The sequence below is a fragment of the Ylistrum balloti genome, unplaced genomic scaffold (assembly GCF_031769215.1).
Source record: "Ylistrum balloti isolate Yb309-2 unplaced genomic scaffold, AGI_CSIRO_Ybal_v1 Utg370368, whole genome shotgun sequence".
Classification (NCBI taxonomy): domain Eukaryota; kingdom Metazoa; phylum Mollusca; class Bivalvia; order Pectinida; family Pectinidae; genus Ylistrum; species Ylistrum balloti.
The window spans coordinates 910,507-936,450 of record NW_026782259.1 but is presented as its reverse complement, the minus strand read 5'-3'; the positions used below and the strand labels follow the sequence as shown (position 1 = coordinate 936,450).

At 34.5% G+C, this 25,944-nt stretch overlaps 1 protein-coding gene across 2 annotated transcripts; it reads right to left on the bottom strand.

The window, feature by feature from the left end:
* Positions 1–857: 857 nt before the first annotated feature.
* LOC132553936 (acid phosphatase type 7-like) lies at positions 858–25,944 on the bottom strand. Of its 2 annotated transcripts, XM_060218230.1 has the most exons (10): positions 25,930–25,944; positions 22,682–23,069; positions 11,994–12,208; positions 10,732–10,824; positions 10,100–10,255; positions 9,874–9,949; positions 7,403–7,520; positions 5,564–5,767; positions 4,991–5,181; positions 858–4,471 (listed from the first exon to the last, which is right to left on the bottom strand). In XM_060218230.1, the coding sequence occupies exons 2-10, from the start codon at positions 22,746–22,748 to the stop codon at positions 4,065–4,067; spliced, it is 1,527 nt and encodes a 508-aa protein (XP_060074213.1). In that variant the 5' UTR covers positions 22,749–23,069; positions 25,930–25,944; the 3' UTR covers positions 858–4,064. The 2 variants fall into 2 exon arrangements, with proteins under 2 accessions (XP_060074213.1, XP_060074214.1); XM_060218231.1 differs by lacking the exon at positions 25,930–25,944 and having other exon boundaries at positions 22,682–23,099.

Sequence of the window (25,944 nt, the reverse complement as noted above, 5' to 3'; positions counted from 1 at the left end):
CACACTTCAATAAATCTGGTTAATTTTCAAAACTTTTGAAAACTTAATCTGCATTTGAATCTATGTGGATACAGCTAAATAAAAAAAGTGTTAAAGTTGCGTGACTTACTTCTTTATGTTACGTGTTATACCCGTCTCTAGAAATAGGGGATTTTGTCTATATAATTGAACCTTCATAATAAATGGATAACTTTTAAAATATCATATTGAATGTGAGAATGAGATAGTAAATTTAATGTAATTTGCTAGTATCGATACAGAAATTATCGACCATGGTAACCTCTATACAACCATCGAAATTACAACTATCGTGAATTCCCAACACTTGTGTTTGGTCATATCAATATCATATCATTCTAACTTTCATAGAGTTTCTCTAACAATCAGTGACTACTATACAAATAAAGAAAACAACGAGAAATATTTCTCACTCTTACGACCGTAAAATTTTCATTTACCAACATCATTTGAATCCCTTTGCTGCGAATTTTTCCGTAAGTAGACGACGTATTCCAAGAAACTCGGAAATGTAAACACCCTATTTTTGTGAAGCAGCGAAGTGCTATCCAGAAATCAAAAATTCACAGTAGGGAAAATGAAATCACCACGCTTATCGTGCTATCATACAGTTTGGTGGAAAGCTGTCTATGTTTGTTTCGTTATAAGAAACATTCCAGATATGTGGCTGATGTAGAATACTCTGTCGTTTCTTTGATTTCCAATTCTGGTAGTTATATTCGATGAAAGTGTTCAATAAATTTCTCGTTATCTATAGACAAGACGTCACCAAGTTATCTGATAGTGAAATTCAACGACTGTAACAATATTTATCTCATTTAATAAATTCTTTATTCCTTCTAAGCATACCATTATTCGTAATATAAACCATCAAATTTCTTACACTCGCATTAATAATACATAAGTCATCTTGTATACACAATACATACACAATTATCAGCGCGAACAATGCATGTACATACAACATCAAAAAAGGAACACATGAAATAAACTACCTCAGATACACCACTTTTTACAATAACAGATGTTACATCATTGAACTACATACAGAGGAAATGATTATAAAAATTGAAAACATACACAAAGGGAATGTAAATAAGGAATATATTTATGATTTTCAAGAAAAGAAGTAGAAATACTTAAAGATTGATTAAGTTACACATATCGCATATAAAACAAAGTACTCAGACACACAATTAAAACGACACGACATACAAATAACAGTAAATACATTAGCGTATTTGTTGTATAAATGATAGTATGACTCGCTAAAGTTGAAAATTCTGCAACATGACACTTAAAACTTAAAGTGAACTTAATCATAGATATAGAAACAAACGGAGAGAGATCGAACTTTGTACAGAGTAACAGTATGTTAGCTGTACTGACTATCGTTTGGTAGGTTGCTGATCACCTGGTTGATGTCAAAACTGGGTAAGACACCTAACACTAACAAACAATGGCAATCTTTGTCAACATGTTCAGCTTCATAAACTGTGCTAAACATGTTGTTCACAAGTAAATATTCCGCAGCAAACCTCATTATACCGTCAGTATCTGAAAATAGTGCCAGGAAAATGTCATTATTTGTGTTTTGTTTGTATCCCTTACCTTGTTCAACGCGGTTATAGGTTAACCATCGTAAGCAATGCTGAAGAACATTAGATATTAATCACGTTATTCACAGACACCAAGCACAGTTTCTAAATCGGAACCATTCAACCTTGCATCCATATGTGAAGCGGCCTTCTATGAAACAACGATTTCTTTCTTTCCGCGTTTAAAGAGTATTTTTGGCCATTCAAATTCAATCATATACATATGATATTAAAATAATTTACGTGTGTTTCCACGTATAAAGAGTTTTTTGGCCATTAACTACGAACATTTATACATATACATATGAATTTAAAATAATTTACGTGTGTTTCCACGTATAAAGAGTATTTTTCGGTCATTCACTACGAAAATTAAAATAATTTACGAGTGTGTCTGATGATGTATAAATTTACACAATTATATGTCTATTAAGTACGAAATGGTACCGCTTAATGGAATGATACAATGTACATATATCTTAAACAATGGTCGAATTAAAGTGTGTGGAATTATACATTTTATAAATCGGTAAAATAAAGCCATCAAAATACATATCTATATATTTATAAATGTGTAAATTACATATATATTATACTTTATGTGGATGTGTCTATCAGTATCATATTTATCAGAGTAAACTATGTATAAATAATTTGATACGCAACGACATTGGACTAATGGTTACAAAACTTCTACATCCAAGTCATTTGTCTCTCACAACTTGAGATCATCGACTATAGTCAAAGTTAACATGTACAGTTATACAAACACTGAGGTACTCATTAACACAATGTTTTCCTTAACATAGTGACCAAAGGGAACGAAGAAAATGTCAAATGTACATTCAGGCAAAAAGAATGAGGAAGTTGAAATAACAAAAATGAAAACCGGAGATGTAACTGGAGTTAGCAAAAATTAATACTGTCAGCGATATATACAACTGTACAGTCTTCAAAATGGTGGCAATCTGATATTTGCGTATAAAACAGTATGTGGAATTATTCGGTGTGGGCAGTAAAGAATCAAGTAAGTCGATTACATGAAAATAAACACAATAATAAATATGCCTCAATATTTCTTTTCGAAAACGATAATTCAGGGCTGTACATGACGTCAAACAGGTATATCATATCAACACGTTTAAAAATACTTAAACTCAACAAACTACAAAATAAGGATAGAAAAGAATAGCATTTCATGAGCACAGTCCGCATGTTCTGAGTATTTGTCTAAATGTACAAAAACGTATTATAGCTTGTAACACCTAACAAAGTCACTGAGTGTGAATTGATAACGCTGTTTTGGCACTCTTTATTGTGAGATATCACAGTACAACCCTGGTTAAACATTAAACAAACCTATTTTTCACATTCAACTACGAGAAAATTTATCGCATATCCTGATGTATTGCATATAACGGAGAGCAAATAAAGTATCGGTGTTCTTTCCCCGACACAAGGCACTAGAGGATATCGATCTTAAACGATTTAAATTATCACAAACGTTGCCTGTCCTTTGACAACTCATAGAGAGTAGAGCACGTTCCCGACATTGGCAAGGATATAAAAGCTATAATTGGTGTACTGTTTGTACTCCTACTATAATCCTACTGAAAGTCGTAGGTATATCTGATAACAGATTGACATCACTTTAACATCTGTATCAGTGCTGATTTAAAACTACTTGAAACAATAATTCTGGAGTCTTCTGCCATTAAGTCGTCTTCTTATAGCACCTTAAGTTTACGTAAAAAATAGCATAATGTAATCATTATAAATAAATCCCTGTATATCAGGACATTGTTGCACTGTGCAATTTTTGCGAAAATCTCCAAAATATACATTTATAATTTATGTGTCTTTCACTTTTTCAGTTTCATCGCCTCAGAAGTTTTGAAAGGTCTCTTTAGAATGCTATGAATACTTTAGAATGGACATAGCTTACATATCTATTATCAGCTGGAGGTCTGCCTGACCAGTCACACTTAATTAGAGATTTACATCCCATCTAGCGTTTATTTTCCACAGAAGTATAATCACAAGTAGAAACGTCAACACGTTTACAATAAAAATGAGACATGCAAATTCCGCATTTTTAATGTTTTGCTAGATTCGCAAAAATTTGGTACGTGCGAAAAAATCAAGTATCACAAAAACACGTTATATAACGGAACATGTCACTATACTACACAGGATGGCATATAAAGGCATCTCGCTAGCAAACACTTGTTGAGTGTTAAGTTAACGTACCGCGCTAAATATATCGCAAATCAATTTTCAGCGCAGCTTAAGGCAGATCCTAAGATTTAGCACTATTAATCCCTTCACACTTAAGTATTCATTTTACGTTTTCCTAGTGAGCTTTCAGTTATGAGTGTTCTCAAGGCAGGAAGTGGCCTTAGTGGATTAATCGCTTTGTCAATAGCAGGGGGTGTATCAACAAGTTGGTCATATTATCAAATCCTCATCTTCGTCGCTGTCGAGCAAGCGTGCGTGAACAGGTTTTGGATTGGAGCTACAATTTTTGAAACAAACTGGTTTCTTTTTCTTCTTCCATAAACAACAGCAGTATATGCACGTAGAAATGACAATCAGGATTATCACTGCACTCACAATTATTACCGTGATATAATAAAATGGAAACGGACACTTGCATGAATTATGTGCTTCCGAAGTGTAACAGTTCAGGTTCGGTACGTTAGGTCCGTGATGGGACTGGACAACCCATACACTGTCCAGTGGCTGTCCATCCTTGACCTTCACTTGCTCGAAATAGAGGTGACTCGAGTTGTACACGACGAGACGTCCGAAGGAATTCAGGCTTCCTTCTGCTGATGCAAAAGCTGACCATGGACCTGTAACAGAAATCAGAAGTTACTATAACGGAGTTCCGTGGACACAATATACGCCGCCACAAAATATAAAGATCAAGAAAACCGTAAAATCGCCACTTCCAGCAATCCACCCATTGTAGTAGTGACATTGAGCTAGTTTCGTGAAAATCTGATCATTAGATTAGGAGGAGTTGCGTTCACAAAGCTCCACTAAGAGCAAGCTACAGATACAAAGTTGAAAATGGCATAAATCTTACAAAAATCAAAGAACCGAAAAATCGCCCCTTCATGCACATCTACTCATTGTAGTGGTGACATTGAGCAAGTGTCGTGAAAATCTGATGATTATTTTTAGGAGGAGTTGCGTTCACAAGAAATGGACATACGGACGGAGAAGATGACACCAGTATACGACCGCCTCCGGCGGCGTATAAAAATCGTACTCACTTGATTAAATGTACCTTATCATGATTTATTGTTGTTATTACAGACTGTAACAATTCAATAATTATAGTATTAATAAGCATGCTTATCTCTTACCTCTATGACCTATAGGATCAGCTCCTTCTCCACTTCCGGCGGCGCCGGTAATTATATGTACCGGAGCTTGTGGGTGATTATAGTTCTTGGCAATAACCTTATCCTTGTAAACAGGCCAAAGACGTTCATAGGAATGTTCATGAGCTTGAAGTATTAAGTCTACACCTTGAGCATAGAAGAGATCTTCAAGGCTGAAATAAGAAAACAGCATTGGTAACTAGTCCATAGGATAAAGCATTATATCAAGGTGTGCTTAAAATTTTATCTTTCAATTCTATATCAGTGCCTCTAGTGCGGTCGTGCCAGGAGTCTCTGGTTTACAATGTGAAACTCTGTTTGAAGCTTGATAAACTTATCACCAGCCGCGAGGATGGGTACTTTCACTAACGTGAACACTAATACCTAAGAACTGAACAGTTCCAGTCAGAAGAAAACATAGGCGATCACTCAAAATAAACTTTTTTCTGTTTTAAGTCTGGAAGACAAGTATCCCGTATGAAGAATGAAATTATTCCAATACTGTTCTTTACCACCATATGTATGTAATGCATTTTAGCTGCACGTTTTACTTACCCATTCTTGACAAGATGACCGAATATTCGGCCCGTGCAGTCGTCAGCGTCATTGTTAGAACAGTACAAAGGTCTATGACCCATTGCAACTATCCACGGTTGTTTGTCTCTGTTCTGATTGGCTTGTGTTAAATCATCCAACAGCCAATAGAATTGCTTACAAACGAAGTAAGCATTATTAATGAAATAAACCTCCGAAGAAAAACTGAAACGAGAAATTATAACCATACCTCATGGTAACACAGAAAGGGAGAATTACTGATTATTATCATATCAATTCACCATAGATCTACATGGTAACACAGAAAGGGAGAATTACTGATTATTATCATATCAATTCATATCATAGATCTACATGGTAACACAGAAAGGGAGAATTACTGATTATTATCATATCAATTCACCATAGATCTACATGGTAACACAGAAAGGGAGAATTACTGATTATTATCATATCAATTCACCATAGATCTACATGGTAACACAGAAAGGGAGAATTACTGATTATTATCATATCAATTCACCATAGATCTACATGGTAACACAGAAAGGGAGAATTACTGATTATTATCATATCAATTCACCATAGATCTACATGGTAACACAGAAAGGGAGAATCACAGATCTACATGGTAACACAGAAAGGGAATTACTGATTATTATCATATCAATTCATATATAGATCTACATGGTAACACAGATAGGGAGAATTACTGATTATCATCATATCAATTCACCATAGATCTAGAACACAGAAAGGGAGAATTACTACATATCAATTCACCATAGGTAACACAGAAAGGGAGAATTACTGATTATCATCATATCAATTCACCATAGATCTACATGGTAACACAGAAAGGGAGAATTACTGATTATCTTCACCATAGATCTACATGGTAACACAGAAAGGGAGAATTACTGATTATCATGGTAACACAGAAAGGGAGAATTACTGATTATTATCATCATATCAATTCATTATTATCATATCAGATCTACATGGTAACACAGAAAGGGAGAATTACTGATTATCATCATATCAATTCACCATACCTCATGGTAACACAGAAAGGGAGAATTACTGATTATTATCATATCAATTCACCATAGATCTACATGGTAACACAGAAAGGGAGAATTACTGATTATCATCATATCAATTCACCATAGATCTACATGGTAACACAGAAAGGGAGAATTACTGATTATTATCATATCAATTCACCATAGATCTACATGGTAACACAGAAAGGGAGAATTACTGATTATTATCATATCAATTCACCATAGATCTACATGGTAACACAGAAAGGGAGAATTACTGATTATTATCATATCAATTCACCATAGATCTACATGGTAACACAGAAAGGGAGAATTACTGATTATCATCATACAGAAAGGGAGAATCAATTCAAGAAAGGGAGAATTACTGATTATCATCATATCAATTCACCATAGATCTACATGGTAACACAGAAAGGGAGAATTACTGATTATTATCATATCAATTCACCATAGATCTACATGGTAACACAGAAAGGGAGAATTACTGATTATTATCATATCAATTCACCATAGATCTACATGGTAACACAGAAAGGGAGAATTACTGATTATCATCATATCAATTCACCATAGATCTACATGGTAACACAGAAAGGGAGAATTACTGATTATCATCATATCAATTCACCATAGATCTACATGTAAAGTTGAGATCTGAGATCCAGATCATCAGATATAGTAATATTATGTCTCTCCATCCCACTCGTCTCTATAACTGAAGACATGACAATTTTACAATTTTCTTGGAGGAAACACTACGTAGTCCTACCTGATGAAGTGAACAGGTCCGACATTATAACTGTACCAGAGATGGTCAAGAGGCATCGGCCAGTCGACTCCTGGCATGGAGAATCGTGTCCGGTATTGATGGAGACTATCGGCTAGCTCTGTGTAAAACAGGGGGATATATACAATATCAGTCGCAAAAGTTTCAACCTGTATATATATATATACTTATATAAAATGTTTACTTTTGTTCATTATTTCTATTTCCGATTTCTGTAACATGCCACCTAAAGGTCAATTTACCGTCCGTCTATCAGTCACATGTCATCCTGTTGTCTGCAACTTCATTCAAACAGTAAATTTTACAAAGCTGTTTGATATTATAGGTTCATATTGTGAAAAATGGGTGAGTTCTATCTATTGCTATTGCTATCAATCGATAAGTGTATAATATAACCTTTTTACCTATAAAATATTACTACAGATCTGATATTTTCCCATGGTCCGCATTGCGTATTTATTCTTAACACTACATCACAAAAATATGCATGATACATGCAGAGCTCGCCTCATAATAAATGATACCTAAAGAACCGTTAATAAAACTTTCAAACATCAGCAACAAAAGGAATTGATTAATCTAGATTTGTTTGAGGCCAGGTAGAATTATCCGACCGTCATTAACATCTTAGATCTGGCCCTAATTTGGTGGGGTAGGAGTTGGGGGTAGGAATTAAGACCAAAAATAACTGTCCCCAGTCTAACCGCTATGCTCAACAAAAGAAATGTGGTACAAGAATGCCTACACTTCTACGCGAAACAGAGCCACCCCGAGTAAAATCTTTTACTATCGCATAATAGTCCCAAATCTCACTATGCAAGCCTTCTGCTTGCAAACTGAGGAAATGTCGATACTAGCAACATCTGTTCAGTTCTGGAGTTGCTAATAAGGAAAATCAAGCCTCCAGATTAAAACGAGCCTGCTTAAACAGTGTAATTACTACCACAGGTCCTTTGTAAATACACGATAAAAGCAAATAAATGAAGATCGCTTTCCATCACATGGCTAATATACAAAAACAAAGACAGGTCAGAAATAGGTATTCGAATGGAACCAAACATTTTGGAGGACTATTCATACATTTCATGTGTTCATTTTCTTTTTCAAAACTTTTTCAGAAAATCTGGAATTTTACACAATATGATCAAGTTGGTGATAAAAAACCACTTAAAACACAGTTACGATTCGGCTTTTACAAGACAACAACAAAAATTGTTGACAGAGGAGTTCATGAGCATGTATCAGTCCACGAAACTTAGAAATAATACTGTCTGTGTTTGTTGGGAACTCTGCATCTATCAATAGGCGAAAAGGCAGCAAACAGTAGTGGAAAATAAAAAACGAAATGAAAAAATCATTTCCAACATCCAAACTACTTTAATATGAAACAGCAACAATTTTTTTTACGAAAGAAGTTAATGTCAATGTTGATTAAATAACAGGCAAAGCCTATATAAATATTCTCCACATAGTGGCCAGAGTAGAATAAATTAATCAAATCAAAACCTAGTATTTTAAGAAGATTGAAATGAAAATAACAAAATAATTAATACAGAAATATAGAAGAAAAAAATGCGAGATAACTCTCGTACATCAAACGCAAAAATATACAAAGGCACATGTACATCAATACAAATACAGAATTTTTATATTATTCTTTATACATTCAATTATAAACATTTTATTTAATTCAATAATCAATAGGATATGTATATTATGTATGAATCAACATTCATGCTCGACTAGCCTTTACTATATTTGTCTTTATAGATAACAATATTTAATTATGCAAAATGAAATTCGGTGCTACATCTTGCCTTTCTAAGTCACATACGTATTAAAATGACGTAATATTCCAATAAAAAGGCGTATATCATTCAGTTTAGTTTGTAAGTCCATCACAAGGACAATAATGTTGAGTCTATTATAGGCTTCTGTATATATTTTTTTGTATGTGTTTTTCCATGTTGCACCTGTTTGCAGTGTAAAACCTAAGTGCTGGTAACGGGGGGTAAATATGCACCGATTGAATCGAAAACATATACAATGGGAGGTAACTCGTATTCATGAAAAGAAATTACATATTACAGGCTTTTTTCATGATGATGACACCTCTCTTATTTTTTTTAACTATTCTTTCTTATTCAAGACGACATTTAGGATAATTGGTCTACCTGTTGATATGCCGTGCCACCAATAATCTTATTAGCTAGATTTACTACAACGACTAAACAACGTAATAGTATTGACTGAGTAGTACATCAGAACTAGTACAGGGAACTTCACTGTATACCCTTCATGAATTTTTTATATCAACGAGCCGTGCAATCGTTTCTGATTCATTTTATGTCACGATAAGGAGTCAAGAAACCCCTTGTTAACAGAAACAATTCGTGTTGAAAGTCGATAAAAAACATGTTGGCATTTTGATATATATACATTCTAAAATTTACCGTGATTTCCGGGTGACGTCATATACGGCACGTGTGCTGCAATTGGCTGAATAAGCTCCATAAACAGATCGCCGACCTACAAAATAAAACATATATCTTTTAGAAGACAAATTTTCATCATAACAAAGTTCAATGAGTATTTTGTTAACTCATGGGAAACTTCTCGGAATCCGGAGCGTTTTGTGTACATCAATTTTGTACAAGTTATTCAAATGCAGTCACTTACCGAACCTCCATTACTTTCAAGGTTGTAAGAAATATCTCCTATATGCCAAACAGCGTCATAGTTTTGTGTCGTCACTTCCGTTTTTAGAACTTCCACCGTTTTCTGGCCTTTGTCAAATCCCATGTCTCCGTAAACAAGAAACTTAACAGGTCGGTCCTGTAGGCAAATTTAATCATGTACAAAACAACGTTCTTATGTGTTAGTTACAATGTGCCACCTCCAGATGTTGTAAGATGTAGACAGTGGTGGAATTTCGGGTTTTCGTTATTAAAGAATCATACAAAAAAAAACCCACACACACAAGTGAATAACATCTTTTAGTATAAATTAAGAATTAGATACAGAAGTGTCAAATGATTAATACAGCCAGGATTCTAGGACTTGTCAGTGAAACTGTGAAGAAGGCGACTGAGGAAAGTCAGAATCGATCCCAAGACAATCAAAATCAATAAGGAAGGTGCACTTACCCTAAAATTCCCTAATTTCCTAGATTCTATATATATTATAATTTTAAGAGAACACCAAGTATAAATGAATTAAATGACAGGTGCTTGTCTTTGATTCTTGTCTTTTGATGGACTTAGTGATAAGGTCACTTGTATGTTTACTGGTGTGTTTCTTAGAAAACTTACATGTGTCTGGGCTTGTGTTGTAAAAGAAAATTCCTCGCTTGTCTCGTTACTACATTGAAGTATATATCTATAGTTCTGCAGAGGTGACAAGTTCTGAAAAAATAAAGTTATCATAAATAAGGTTACAATGTTCTGTTGTTCAGAAGAATCTTCTTATATAGACAACAATCCGGAAACAGATCTATGGAGCCTCAGTAGGAAGGTGTAGCCAGGAAAGTGACAGAGTGGATAAATAGACAAACGTATTTCACATTACGATTGTAACAGAAAATGTGGATTAATACAAATAATTGAATAACATTTAGTGTACATCTAAAATTAATTGATAAAGCCATGTACTATTCTAGATAGATCAATAAATGCTTTAAGGTATAAAATGTATGATCTGATGTTTGTTCATGTAAGTGCGAATAAATCCTAATTTTCAAACGGAACACGAACGGCATTCAGACAATGATGTAGGATTGTTTCCTAGCAAAACAATTCAGAAATGAACAGTAAAATTCCACTGTATTTTGTAATGCTATGAGGTGTTGAGGAGAAATCAGAGTTTGAAACCATATGAGATTTACACGATACTGAAGATGAAATGTCCTCGTTATTCTGACGTACGAAATAATAATAAGTAAACATTTTAAAAAATGAGCATGTTTAAAATGATCCAATCATCTAATGGTACAAATACCAAAGTAATCGAAAAAATGCCAAAATTAATGAAAGTGGTTAATGTTTTGAGAAATCAATAAATGTAACCGATTGCTGTGTACGTTTGTATTGAGTAGCTTGTGATATTGATACTGTATATAAGTGAGTTTATTGGAAATACTGTCATACTGGAGTTGTTTTTAACTCAACCAATGAATTGAACTTAAACTTTGTTGGAGCTGTCTCTTAAGGGACAAACGTGAAATTCTATCAAACTAGGTCGAGTAAGTTTACAACATGCTATATCAATGCTGCTTTTACTTTTATCTAAAAAATTAGGACCGCTTCACTACATTTTTATGTCTGATCTTTATATTCAAACGAAATCTTCATGCAAGCAAGAGTTTACGAGGAGCAGATACGTATAATCTTAATCAAACCCCATTAGCAGTACCCGCCGTGTTATGCTGAGGACAAGGTGAACGTTGTCGTCAATATATCATTTCGAGAGCAGATATGGTTTTGATAATTAATACTAAATATATGTCTACCATATTACTGATCAGATCCAACTCATCTATGAGCTCGAATCCCTGTGAATGAATTTCCCTACTAACCAACATTTCGGCCATGTGTATAAATCTCATGGCATTCCAATTGTTTGTAAGCAGCTCCGAATGACGGGCTTCCACGCGCATGCGCTGTCCATCAGTTGCCCAATATTCAGCATGACACATGACAGCAGCAGAAGTCGACCACGTGACCTTCATGATGTCAATCGTTGAACCGAAACTTAAGTGTATCTGAGATATTTTGCCCATTACGGGTAGCACTGGAAAAAAAAACAGAAAATAGGAATTAGGATTCAAATCTTTTGACCAGTACACAGCCGTGAAAGCTTGGTTACAAAATAGAAATGATTTGAAAACTTTTGTTTAGATTTTAGGAGTGTGATCCTTTCGTAACACATATTTAGAGAAATCAGCTGATGTTATGTTGTATACTATATAGTATATTGGTGTACAGGCGTCTGAGAAGTCTACAATCGATAGAGGTGATTCAACCTAACCTATAACATAAATGATGGATTGGAATCTGGATCGATAGTTTATCAAAGTATGTGACCCACTAACGTAAAACTGTAGGGTGACACCTGCCAACTCCTATGATGTTATCAGCTGACGAGACGTATGTGTGTCGTCACTTTATCTGGTATTTGCCAACAGCAACATTTAGGAGACAGAACATTTTAGTAATTACCACCCAACCATCTCTGAGTAATTATGTCTCATTTAATATGCGATCATCAGATGATCAAACTATTATCAACAGACCAAGGCAGGTGATGTGGTGTCATAACCTTATAGCGGTCAAATATTGCCCGTAGGCTTAGATAGTTTACACCGGGTCACTTGTCAAACTGCGACTGTATACTTTTCACTTCCGGGTTGACGACAATACCTGTAGCTATCCATCTAGTTCTCACTTTGTCTCTCATTCTGTTTTCCGCACTTTGATAAATAATTGTACAACGTCTATGTTCAATCAACTTTATTCATTTTCAACAAACATGGAACAAATTCGGTCATTCTTGTGACGGATGGGAACGCGTAAGAGATCTTAGTGAGAACAAAACCAGAGTACAACGTGGCCTGGTACGTTTATAGATGTCCAGCATTGTTTCTGGGTCGACACAGTGAAATGCGAAGGCCAGAATATCTGCTTCATACTCTCTATTCTGTTCTTAAATAATACATATCTGATTATTCCTGTGGTCATTGATACTGTGTACCTATTCAACTGATATCGCTGTCACAAAAAACCGGGGGTCCCAGTGATACACCGGGATAAATCCGGTAGTATGTCGTACACAATTACAGTACATATTTCCGGTTTCCTGCTTGTTGTTGACTACGATGTCTGTAAGGTTTTAAGAAAAGTAAAATATCGTAAATATTTATAGAAATCTGACAAAGATTTGAGACCGCTATAAAACTTGTAGGAACACGAGACTTTGACCGGCTTGTAATGTTTCCTACAAATATCAGTATCGTTTGAATATGAAAATATTACAAATTTGTTTATTTTAGCATAATATCTTTACTTCCGCAATGATATGTGGGTATCGGTACATATTAAACTTTAAAGTCAAATTTTAAAAACTGAAATTGTCTTTAAAGGGTTGAAACTTATTGGTGTAAATTTTTGACGATTTTAGACGAGAGACAGAGACAGAGAGAGACAGAGAGAGACAGAGAGAGAGAGAGACAGAGAGACAGAGAGAGAGACAGAGAGAGAGAGAGAGAGAGAGAGAGAGAGAGAGAGAGAGAGAGAGAGAGAGACAGAGACAGAGAGAGAGAGAGAGAGAGAGAAACACTTAGGTTTCATCCGGTCCGTTTAATAGAGAGAAAGAAAGAAGAAGGATGAAGAAGGTGGCTGGAACCTGTAACCACCGACCGAGACGGTTATTGTTCTGCATTTTATATGAGACGGGGCGTAATATTCGGAAAATCGGAGGGCTTCGAGAAAAATTAAATATGAATGTTGATAATAAGTAAGACACATGTTTTCTTTATTTATTTTATTATGAATTCCTTAAAGCATGTAGTTAAGACATGTTGCTGTGAAGTGATTTTAGCATTTTTACATTTTAAGCTATACAGCTTATACACTATAAGACATACCGATACAATGTTATACTGTGTGTCTATATCTCTAACAAAGTGTTACACTATAAGACATACTGATACAATGTTATACTGTGTGTCTATATCTCTGACAAAGTGTTACACTATAAGACACACTTACTGATACTGATACAATGTTATACTGTGTGTCTATATCTCTGACAAAGTGTAACACTATAAGACATACTGATACAATGTTATACTGTGTGTCTATATCTCTGACAAAGTGTTACACTATAAGACATACTGATACAATGTTATACTGTGTGTCTATATCTCTGACAAAGTGTTACACTATAAGACATACTAATACAATGATATACTATGTGTCTATATCTCTGACAAAGTGTTACACTATAAGAGATACTGATACAATGTTATACTATACAGGACTGGTATACTGTGTGTCTATATCTCTGACAAAGTGTTACACTATAAGACATACTAATACAATGATATACTATGTGTCTATATCTCTGACAAAGTGTTACACTATAAGACATTTTGATACAATGTTATACTGTGTGTCTATATCTCTGACAAAGTGTTACACTATAAGACATACTAATACAATGATATACTATGTGTCTATATCTCTGACAAAGTGTTACACTATAAGACATTTTGATACAATGTTATACTGTGTGTCTATATCTCTGACAAAGTGTTACACTATAAGACATACTGATACAATGTTATACTATGTGTCTATATCTCTGACAAAGTGTAACACTATAAGACATACTGATACAATGTTATACTGTGTGTCTATATCTCTGACAAAGTGTTACACTATAAGAGATACTGATACAATGTTATACTGTGTGTCTATATCTCTGACAACGTGTTACACTATAAGAAATACTTATACAATGATATACTGTACAGGACTGGTATACTGTATGTCTATATCGCTGACAAAGTGTAACACTATAAGACATACTGATACAATGATATACTGTACAGGACTGGTATACTGTATGTCTATATCGCTGACAAAGTGTAACACTATAAGACATACTGATACAATGTTATACTGTGTGTCTATATCTCTGACAATGTGTAACACTATAAGACATACTGATACAATGTTATACTATACAGGACTGGTATACTGTGTGTCTATATCTCTGACAAAGTGTAACACTATAAGACATACTGATACAATGTTATACTGTGTGTCTATATCTCTGACAAAGTGTTACACTATAAGACATACTAATACAATGATATACTGTACAGAACCGGTATACTGTATGTCTATATCGCTGACAAAGTGTAACACTATAAGACATACTGATACAATGTTATACTGTGTGTCTATATCTCTGATAAAGTGTAACACTATAAGACATACTGATACAATGTTATACTATACAGGACTGGTATACTGTGTGTCTATATCTCTGACAAAGTGTAACACTATAAGACATACTGATACAATGTTATACTGTGTTTCTATATCTCTGACAAAGTGTCACACTATAAGACATACTGATACAATGATATACTGTATGTCTATATCTCTGACAAAGTGTAACACTATAAGACATACTGATACAATGTTATACTGTGTGTCTATATCTCTGACAAAGTGTAACACTATAAGACATACTGATACAATGTTATACTATACAGGACTGGTATACTGTGTGTCTATATCTCTGACAAAGTGTAACACTATAAGACATACTGATACAATGTTATACTGTGTGTCTATATCTCTGACAAAGTGTCACACTATAAGACATACTGATACAATGATATACTGTATGTCTATATCTCTGACAAAGTGTAACACTATAAGACATACTGATACAATGTTATACTGTGTGTCTATATCTCTGACAAAGTGTTACCCTATAAGACATACTGATACAATGTTATACTGTGTTTCTATATCTCTGACAAAGTGTTACACTATAAGACATACTGATACAATGTTATACTGTGTGTCTATATATCTGACAAAGTGTTACACTATAAGACATACTGATACAATGTTATACTGTGTGTCTATATCTCTGACAAAGTGTTACCCTATAAGACATACTGATACAATGATATACTGTACAGGACTGGTATACTGTGTGTCTATATCTCTGACAAAGTGTAACACTATAAGACATACTGATACAATAATATACTGTACAGGACTGGTATACTGTGTGTCTATATCTCTGACAAAGTGTAACACTATAAGACATACTGATACAATGTTATACTGTGTTTCTATATCTCTGACAAAGTGTTACACTATAAGACATACTGATACAATGTTATACTGTGTGTCTATATCCCTGACAAAGTGTAACACTATAAGACATACTGATACAATGTTATACTGTGTGTCTATATCTCTGACAAAGTGTTACACTATAAGACATACTGATACAATAATATACTGTACAGGACTGGTATACTGTGTGTCTATATCCCTGACAAAGTGTAACACTATAAGACATACTGATACAATGTTATACTGTGTGTCTATATCTCTGACAAAGTGTTACACTATAAGACATACTGATACAATAATATACTGTACAGGACTGGTATACTGTGTGTCTATATCTCTGACAAAGTGTAACACTATAAGACATACTGATACAATGTTATACTGTGTGTCTATATCTCTGACAAAGTGTTACACTATAAGACATACTAATACAATATTATACAACCAGTACTGGTATACTGTATATGTCTATATCTCTGACAAAGTGTTACACTATAAGACATACTGATACAATGTTATACTGTGTGTCTATATCTCTGACAAAGTGTTACCCTATAAGACATACTGATACAATGTTATACTGTGTTTCTATATCTCTGACAAAGTGTTACACTATAAGACATACTGATACAATGTTATACTGTGTGTCTATATATCTGACAAAGTGTTACACTATAAGACATACTGATACAATGTTATACTGTGTGTCTATATCTCTGACAAAGTGTTACCCTATAAGACATACTGATACAATGATATACTGTACAGGACTGGTATACTGTGTGTCTATATCTCTGACAAAGTGTAACACTATAAGACATACTGATACAATAATATACTGTACAGGACTGGTATACTGTGTGTCTATATCTCTGACAAAGTGTAACACTATAAGACATACTGATACAATGTTATACTGTGTTTCTATATCTCTGACGAAGTGTTACACTATAAGACATACTGATACAATGTTATACTGTGTGTCTATATCCCTGACAAAGTGTAACACTATAAGACATACTGATACAATGTTATACTGTGTGTCTATATCTCTGACAAAGTGTTACACTATAAGACATACTGATACAATAATATACTGTACAGGACTGGTATACTGTGTGTCTATATCTCTGACAAAGTGTAACACTATAAGACATACTGATACAATGTTATACTGTGTTTCTATATCTCTGACAAAGTGTTACACTATAAGACATACTGATACAATGTTATACTGTGTGTCTATATCCCTGACAAAGTGTAACACTATAAGACATACTGATACAATGTTATACTGTGTGTCTATATCTCTGACAAAGTGTTACACTATAAGACATACTGATACAATATTATACAACCAGTACTGGTATACTGTATATGTCTATATCTCTGACAAAGTGTTACACTATAAGACATACTGATACAATGTTATACTGTGTGTCTATATCTCTGACAAAGTGTTACCCTATAAGACATACTGATACAATGTTATACTGTGTTTCTATATCTCTGACAAAGTGTTACACTATAAGACATACTGATACAATGTTATACTGTGTGTCTATATATCTGACTAAGTGTTACACTATAAGACATACTGATACAATGTTATACTGTGTGTCTATATCTCTGACAAAGTGTTACCCTATAAGACATACTGATACAATGATATACTGTACAGGACTGGTATACTGTGTGTCTATATCTCTGACAAAGTGTAACACTATAAGACATACTGATACAATAATATACTGTACAGGACTGTTATACTGTGTGTCTATATCTCTGACAAAGTGTAACACTATAAGACATACTGATACAATGTTATACTGTGTTTCTATATCTCTGACAAAGTGTTACACTATAAGACATACTGATACAATGTTATACTGTGTGTCTATATCCCTGACAAAGTGTAACACTATAAGACATACTGATACAATGTTATACTGTGTGTCTATATCTCTGACAAAGTGTTACACTATAAGACATACTGATACAATGATATACTGTACAGGACTGGTATACTGTGTGTCTATATCTCTGACAAAGTGTAACACTATAAGACATACTGATACAATGTTATACTGTGTTTCTATATCTCTGACAAAGTGTTACACTATAAGACATACTGATACAATGTTATACTGTGTGTCTATATCCCTGACAAAGTGTAACACTATAAGACATACTGATACAATGTTATACTGTGTGTCTATATCTCTGACAAAGTGTTACACTATAAGACATACTGATACAATAATATACTGTACATGACTGGTATACTGTGTGTCTATATCTCTGACAAAGTGTAACACTATAAGACATACTGATACAATGTTATACTGTGTTTCTATATCTCTGACAAAGTGTTACACTATAAGACATACTGATACAATGTTATACTGTGTGTCTATATCCCTGACAAAGTGTAACACTATAAGACATACTGATACAATGTTATACTGTGTGTCTATATCTCTGACAAAGTGTTACACTATAAGACATACTGATACAATGTTATACTGTGTGTCTATATCTCTGACAAAGTGTAACACTATAAGACATACTGATACAATGTTATACTGTGTTTCTATATCTCTGACAAAGTGTTACACTATAAGACATACTGATACAATGTTATACTGTGTGTCTATATCCCTGACAAAGTGTAACACTATAAGACATACTGATACAATGTTATACTGTGTGTCTATATCCCTGACAAAGTGTTACACTATAAGACATACTGATACAATGTTATACTATGTGTCTATATCTCTGACAAAGTGTTACACTATAAGACATACTGATACAATATTATACTGTGTGTCTATATCTCTGACAAAGTGTTACACTATAAGACATACTGATACAATATTATACAACCAGTACTGGTATACTGTATATGTCTATATCTCTGACAAAGTGTATATTACTCTATACTTATAACCCTAGGCTTTACTCTATCTATATATCGACTCTATATAAGACATCTATTCAAACGGGGTTAATGTGATGAAATGAAATATATTATACATACTGGACTTTTATGATAAATCCACAAGTGAAAAAAAAAGTAATTTACTTCTCAATCAAAATCACGCTGCTGTCATGGTAACAGGTAAACAGATAAACTATAAATAAATAACATGGCTGTTTAATTAATGAACTCGATTGTGCTTCTTCTATGGTGAAAATCAGCGGTCGAACCAGCGATCCGTGATACACTCGGTACACGGTGAAAGCTCTATTGGGCTCAGATAGACCGAGGGTTTATTTGAATTGAAATCCATTAACGCCGAGTATATTATAGATGATAAGTTAGTCTATATTGATATATAAACAACACTGGGGTAAAAGACTAATGGATTAATGACAGATCACTAACGTAGAAGATGCTAACAGTGGCTCGTGTTGCTTTTTCCCCGCTGCATTTCATAGTCAATGTGGATTTTCTTTATTTAAGTTTTATCTTCGTAATCACATTATAAACTACACGTCACGTACATAAATGTATTAATGTATTTCATCCTAGAACACACCATCTACTGTTACTGATTATTCTTGTTTATACACTTCCGGTTACGGCCACCTCCCAATGTCCAGCTTAACCACTTTTTTGGTTCGGGAATACCCTCCCAAATATAGCGATGAAAATGTCACGCGAGTCTTGAAAACGAGGCAGTTCCTTTTGTAAACAAAAACATGTGATGATGAGCAGAAATGACAGCGATAGTAGTGACAAAGTCCATAAAATTCCGTTTTTCAGCTCCGAATTTTATAATGGATATGGCAAATAATATTTGATAACTCTAATTACGAAATAAGTAACATTAATTGCCAACCGATTCAGGCGGGAAGCCTTTTTTTATTGACAGGCGACGATGTTTTGTGCACATGAGTTGTCATATATGACGCTAAAAATTACCGTTGATCAAGAGATAAAGATTTTTTTTATAATTGTTAATTTATTTCTTTGTGTGAATTTCAGCGAAAACCAGCCGTCATTGTTCAAAAGGTGATACGCTTGATATATATAGATGCGATGATGAAAAAAAACAGTGAAAGGAAAAATCGTTATACCGTGATGTCACTTTAATCAGATAGTTGATAATATTTACAAAGTCTACTTTCCTTAGTGTAAATGTTTTAATATGACAGAAAAAGGCGTAATGAATATAGATCCACCATGTATCCCTAACGCCATCACCATCAACCAACGCAACCCTCTCCGCCCTCTAGTAACGTAATCATACAAAGTCCCTCCGGATTATAATATAAAGACGACACTTTTCGGTCATGTCTCGTTAACAGCTTCGATCGTTTCCGTGTTGCTGGAGGATTTGTTTGTGTCATACAACAAAAGAAGGACCAGAAGGAAGTAATTAGCGATCCGTTTACGACGCCAGACTGGACTGTCACCTGCCTGATGTCTGTAAGTGACACATAGTCGTTACGTACAGTTACCAATTCACACCAGATAAAGAATTAAACAAGAGTTACCCACATCTGTAAATGTGAACACAATACCTAATATCTTTTCTCTCATAAGATTAATGACTGGTAAATAATTATTATTTCCAAAGGTTCTCGAAAATTATGTAAAAAACCTCACACGATTGTAATCGTTTGTTTACTGTAAGCAAGTAGACCAATACCAGCTACAGAGACAATTCCAAACTATCTCTGGTATTCTTCATCCTTTACTGGTGTTCTTTGTCTGATTGTCTGAGTGCGATAAGTCATCCACTCTCCATACTTCATCTTTTTATTGAGTTATGTATAGAAACGGTTTGGCTGTGAAATTGTGCATGTTTTTAGGACACGTGTATTGTTTGGCAATTTTTCTGATGAATTTAGTTTGTTAGACATCATACAATCGGTTTGTTAAACAGTGAATTCACTCGTGCAATATTTTTCATTTGTCACTAGTATGACATACCCCGGAACGTTTTTCATTGGCTGGTGAAATCAGTTCTAATGTCATGCTTTGTTACAATAACGTTGCCTCGGGAGTCGAAAATGACACAACCAATAAGCTGCCTTTATGTAACCTTTGTCCTCCACATTTTGACTTTAAACCCTAACAGAATGCAACTTTTCTGAAGTATATGATAAAAAATACATTCAACTTGTTTTCATTTCACGTGAAAGTTTATTTTTTTATTGTTACTCACCACGGTTCGCACACATAAAAACTTCTAGGACTAGTTTTATAAAATCTCACACGAAATGAGAACTCATTGAAGATCATATATAGTTATATCAACAGCTCAGCCGACACACCAATCTGGTGTATAGAGGTAGCTATATCCTGTGTGCAGAGATAAATGTATCCGGCGTATAGATATACCAATACCTAAATCCGGTGTCCCAAAAATGATTCACCCTGATCTTCCTTCAGAAAACAGCGGAGCGGATTTTTAAGAAATTTGTGACACCCTGTCCAGGGCACTTTAAGATGTATAGATATTTGAGATAATCAGAGATATAATATGGCGTTATTCTGGATGTTTTTGTTCCGGGAAACGATTATCTGTTGTACTTGACATTGATTTATCTGGTCAGAGGTTGAACTTGATACTTGTAACAAACTAGACGAAGGTGAAACTTAAAGAGTCACATGATGAAAGATACAAAAAACATGTTATTAACATTATTTTCACATGAGAACAAATAAATCTGTTTTTACTTCTCGTAGAGCACTCCGCCGATATAACTACAACTTCATAAAGAAGTGACATATTAAGACCAGTATTGATGACATGTACGAGCCCAAGTTTAGTTAACGGGTTTAACGTCCACTACTATGGCCTTTCAGTGGACGAGCCCCAGGGTTACATTACTTTCATATGCGGGTACTGACTAAGACATCGGACAGAACTGAATGCCCAAGGCCTTGACATCAGTCAGTTCATCGACAAATTAAAAGGATAAAAAACATACTAGGTAGACCAAAGTTTTCAACAAAAAGGAAGTTAAAACTTCAATATTATTAAAAAAAGATACTTTTAAATCGGAAACAAAAATAACTGAAAGTCTAGACATTAAAGTTTAGACTTTAAACAGGAAGTCGGATGAAGGAATAATTAGACTTATTAATGTCACAATGGGGGAATGATCTAAATACAAGTAATTTAACTTAACAGGAAATGTTGGAAACTATCAACCCGAAAACATTTTATCTTCATATCCAAGTCTTAAGAATAATTAACGTACGGCGTTTTAAACATAAAACGTACATTTAATACAAGGGTCTGTCCTAATAGATAGTGGTATCATACCAAACAACCGGGTTTATTTAGTACAATATTTTTGTTTTAGTTGGCGATAAAAATATTTATCACAATATATTTCTAAAGAAAATTACACTTACCTGTAGTGACAAAAAGTATCGCCCATATTGCCTGTAATTTCATCGCCAAAAGTGTCTGCTTCCTCATCGTTGTTGTGGCCTTCCTTTCTCCTAGCCAGAATGTCCAGTGATATATAGGTGTGGTCAGGTGTAGAAGTGATTGATCTCTGTAGACCTAACACCCAGGGGTATCCCGCTAATCAGCTACAGGTGAGAATCAAGCTTGTCCATGTGATGTCAGGGTGGTTGTTCGCGAGCTGTCCAGTAAAACACTAACTGGTGACTTTTATTCAGTAATGTTTGTACATGTGTATATGTCAATGATGCAGTTATTACCGACACTGGTCAGATGGATACACAAGCGGCGAGATCAGACTGCCACAGGAAAACATTGGTGACGAAATTCTGTCTTAATGATGACAGTACAATATACTACACCGTTAATCGATAACAACGATCATCTTCTCAACACTAATTGGCTGTAGAAATGACCGAGCTACTGACCAACTCACAAAGGTTGATAACACACAGAGTACAGTGATAATTCTCAGATCATACTGATGTAGACCTTCTTCAATATGTGTTAATCGTGATTGACTACTCAGACTTAAACTCCCTACTGGGCCCAGACCATAAAAGGAGAGGGGCGGAGTCTAATTTTCAAACTTCTAGTTTTAGCAGCAGATAAGAGCTCAGAAATTTTCAGTAATTTGGTAAGTAACATAACGATTCAAAAACAGATTTTCTTCAAACTGAGGCCTAAGTTTCAGATTCAACGAAGAAGTATGCTTAGTTAGAAAGCAGTAGTGTTGTACAGTTTTCACCTGTAAATAGAAGTCCGGACATAATACTTCCACTTCTGAAGGCGTATGTTTAACTCTAGGTTATACAGGACCTCAAATGTATTTTTAAAATGACGACTCTTTTATTAGCCGATTTCTCATAAGCGTAGAGTTAATATTTCAGTTTTACTACTGTTTCGCTTTAAGTAATGCTACTAAAAAAAACTTATATATTAACTGCTTACATCAAATGTTACCTGAAGGTCTTCGCCAGTCTTCTGTTGTCATTAATGATAAAATCATTAATTCTTGATATATAATTTGATCTTTATCACACTATCTGTTTCATTGTCCTATACACGTGTGCTATTGTAGTTCATTGACAGAAACCACAACTTCATTATGAAAAAAACACTAAAATGTTACGGATTATTGTTTTCTGAAATCCAACATTATCATATTCACAAAGTAAAAACATCTCCAAGGTTTAATTCCCCTTTTAATTATTTGGTTGTTCTTCTCCCTGACAGATGCCGACACATACTTATTATACCTATATGAAAATAATTTTGAGAATAGAACTTGACTTAAACGCTGTGGTATAAATTGGTAACACCATAACGATGAAAACAGGTGTCCGTTGTATCTACTGGGTACAAAACATGTGGCCAGAACAGGATTTTGTTTGTTTGTTTGTTTGTTTGTTTGTAGTTAAGGTCCCGAATGTTAAAGGGTAGAATTATTTCAGATGCCTTACGTGTCCCGAGTAGGAGCCGTGGATTCGTGCACGGTATTTCCACGTTTGTCGCTAATAAGGCTAAATGGCATAATGTAATTATCACAACCTCGGCCTCATTTTTTCAATGAAATGCCGTCCATTTTTAACTGTCTGAATACTTTTGATACATAGAGGATATTAATAGTGTCTTCAGTAATAGCAAATACTTGTTATTACTGGAGACACTATTAAATATTCTATTTGGTATACTTTCACAAGCAAAGTAGTCGAATTACTGGCATGTTTAGAAGAGATTTAAAAACAGAAAGCCGACTAGGCTTTTCGCGGACACCACTCTCTCATTATAACTTCGCAGTACACGACAAAATATCGTCCATTTTAAAAATCATTAAAACTATGTTAACTCAAAAGTACATTCCAATGTCTCTTTATTTTTATATTCACATTGAAATCTTATCCATGTTACTAACATCATTTACAGTAAAACGTTCTGTACGTTTAACCTGTGACGAGTTACTACGCGACTGAAAATATAGCGCCAACCTACAGCTGTCGTTGTTGGTGACACAAATCCTCTTGAAAAAAAATGTCTAACGTGTGAGTTCCTCATTCAAAACGTTTGACTGGGGGTTAGTTTCGATGTCTGATTAGGTAATATGTGTTGCATTGTTTACTAACTTTCATGGAAATGAAAATTTACAATGGAACTGAATGTCATGTTTCTAGTAAACAACGCTTTCAGGTTCCTGGTGTTGTGATTATTTCTACAAAGCCTTATGATTTGTCAATTCTAAAATGATTTGTGTTGTTGTTTTTCGTTGGTGTAGAGATTTTTCACTGGCACAAATGTATTAAATGTGTATTAATTCTACGTGTTATGCGGTTTTAACTTGAGGAAATTATTCAACGAAATCATGTGAAGTAGAAAGTACTACCAAGCGGACATATGGACTGGGTAGGATTACCTCGTAGTAATGACATACTAGCTGATAATACAGGGACAGAGTATGGTTACCTCGTAGTAATGATAAACTAGCTGATAATACAGGGACTGGGTATGATTACCTCGTAGTAATGATAATACAGGGACTGGGTATGATTACCTCGTAGTAATGATAATACAGGGACGGGGTATGATACCTCGTAGTAATGACAAACTAGCTGATAATACAGGGACTGGGTATGATTACCTCGTAGTAATGATAATACAGGGACTGGGTATGATTACCTCGTAGTAATGATAATACAGGGACTGGGTATGATTACCTCGTAGTAATGACAAACTAGCTGATAATACAGGGACGGGGTATGATTACCTCGTAGTAATGATAATACAGGGACTGGGTATGATTACCTCGTAGTAATGACAAACTAGCTGATAATACAGAGACTGGGTATGATTACCTCGTAGTAATGACAAACACCTTGAATCTTCACCTCAGAAATACAAACCGCCGTCCTCGTATGCGTAATCTACTGAGCCATAGAAGACATTCAGAGCTAATTTTTAAAAAATAAAATCACGGAATCGCAGCAACGAGGTTTTTTAATCGTAACTCGTCGTGTGATGTCATCCCTTTAAGACGTCACAAAAGTCCTATTAGTAAAATAATGATGTTTTACATTAAAAAAGAGATATTATATGTATGTTTCCTCGACCGTGCATAGATAGTTTCCAGAGAGATGCTCTCAAGTGACCAAGACCCCAGCACCTGACTCGGCCCCTCCCTTGATACGTTTGTACTTACCTCCAGTTGGTGTTA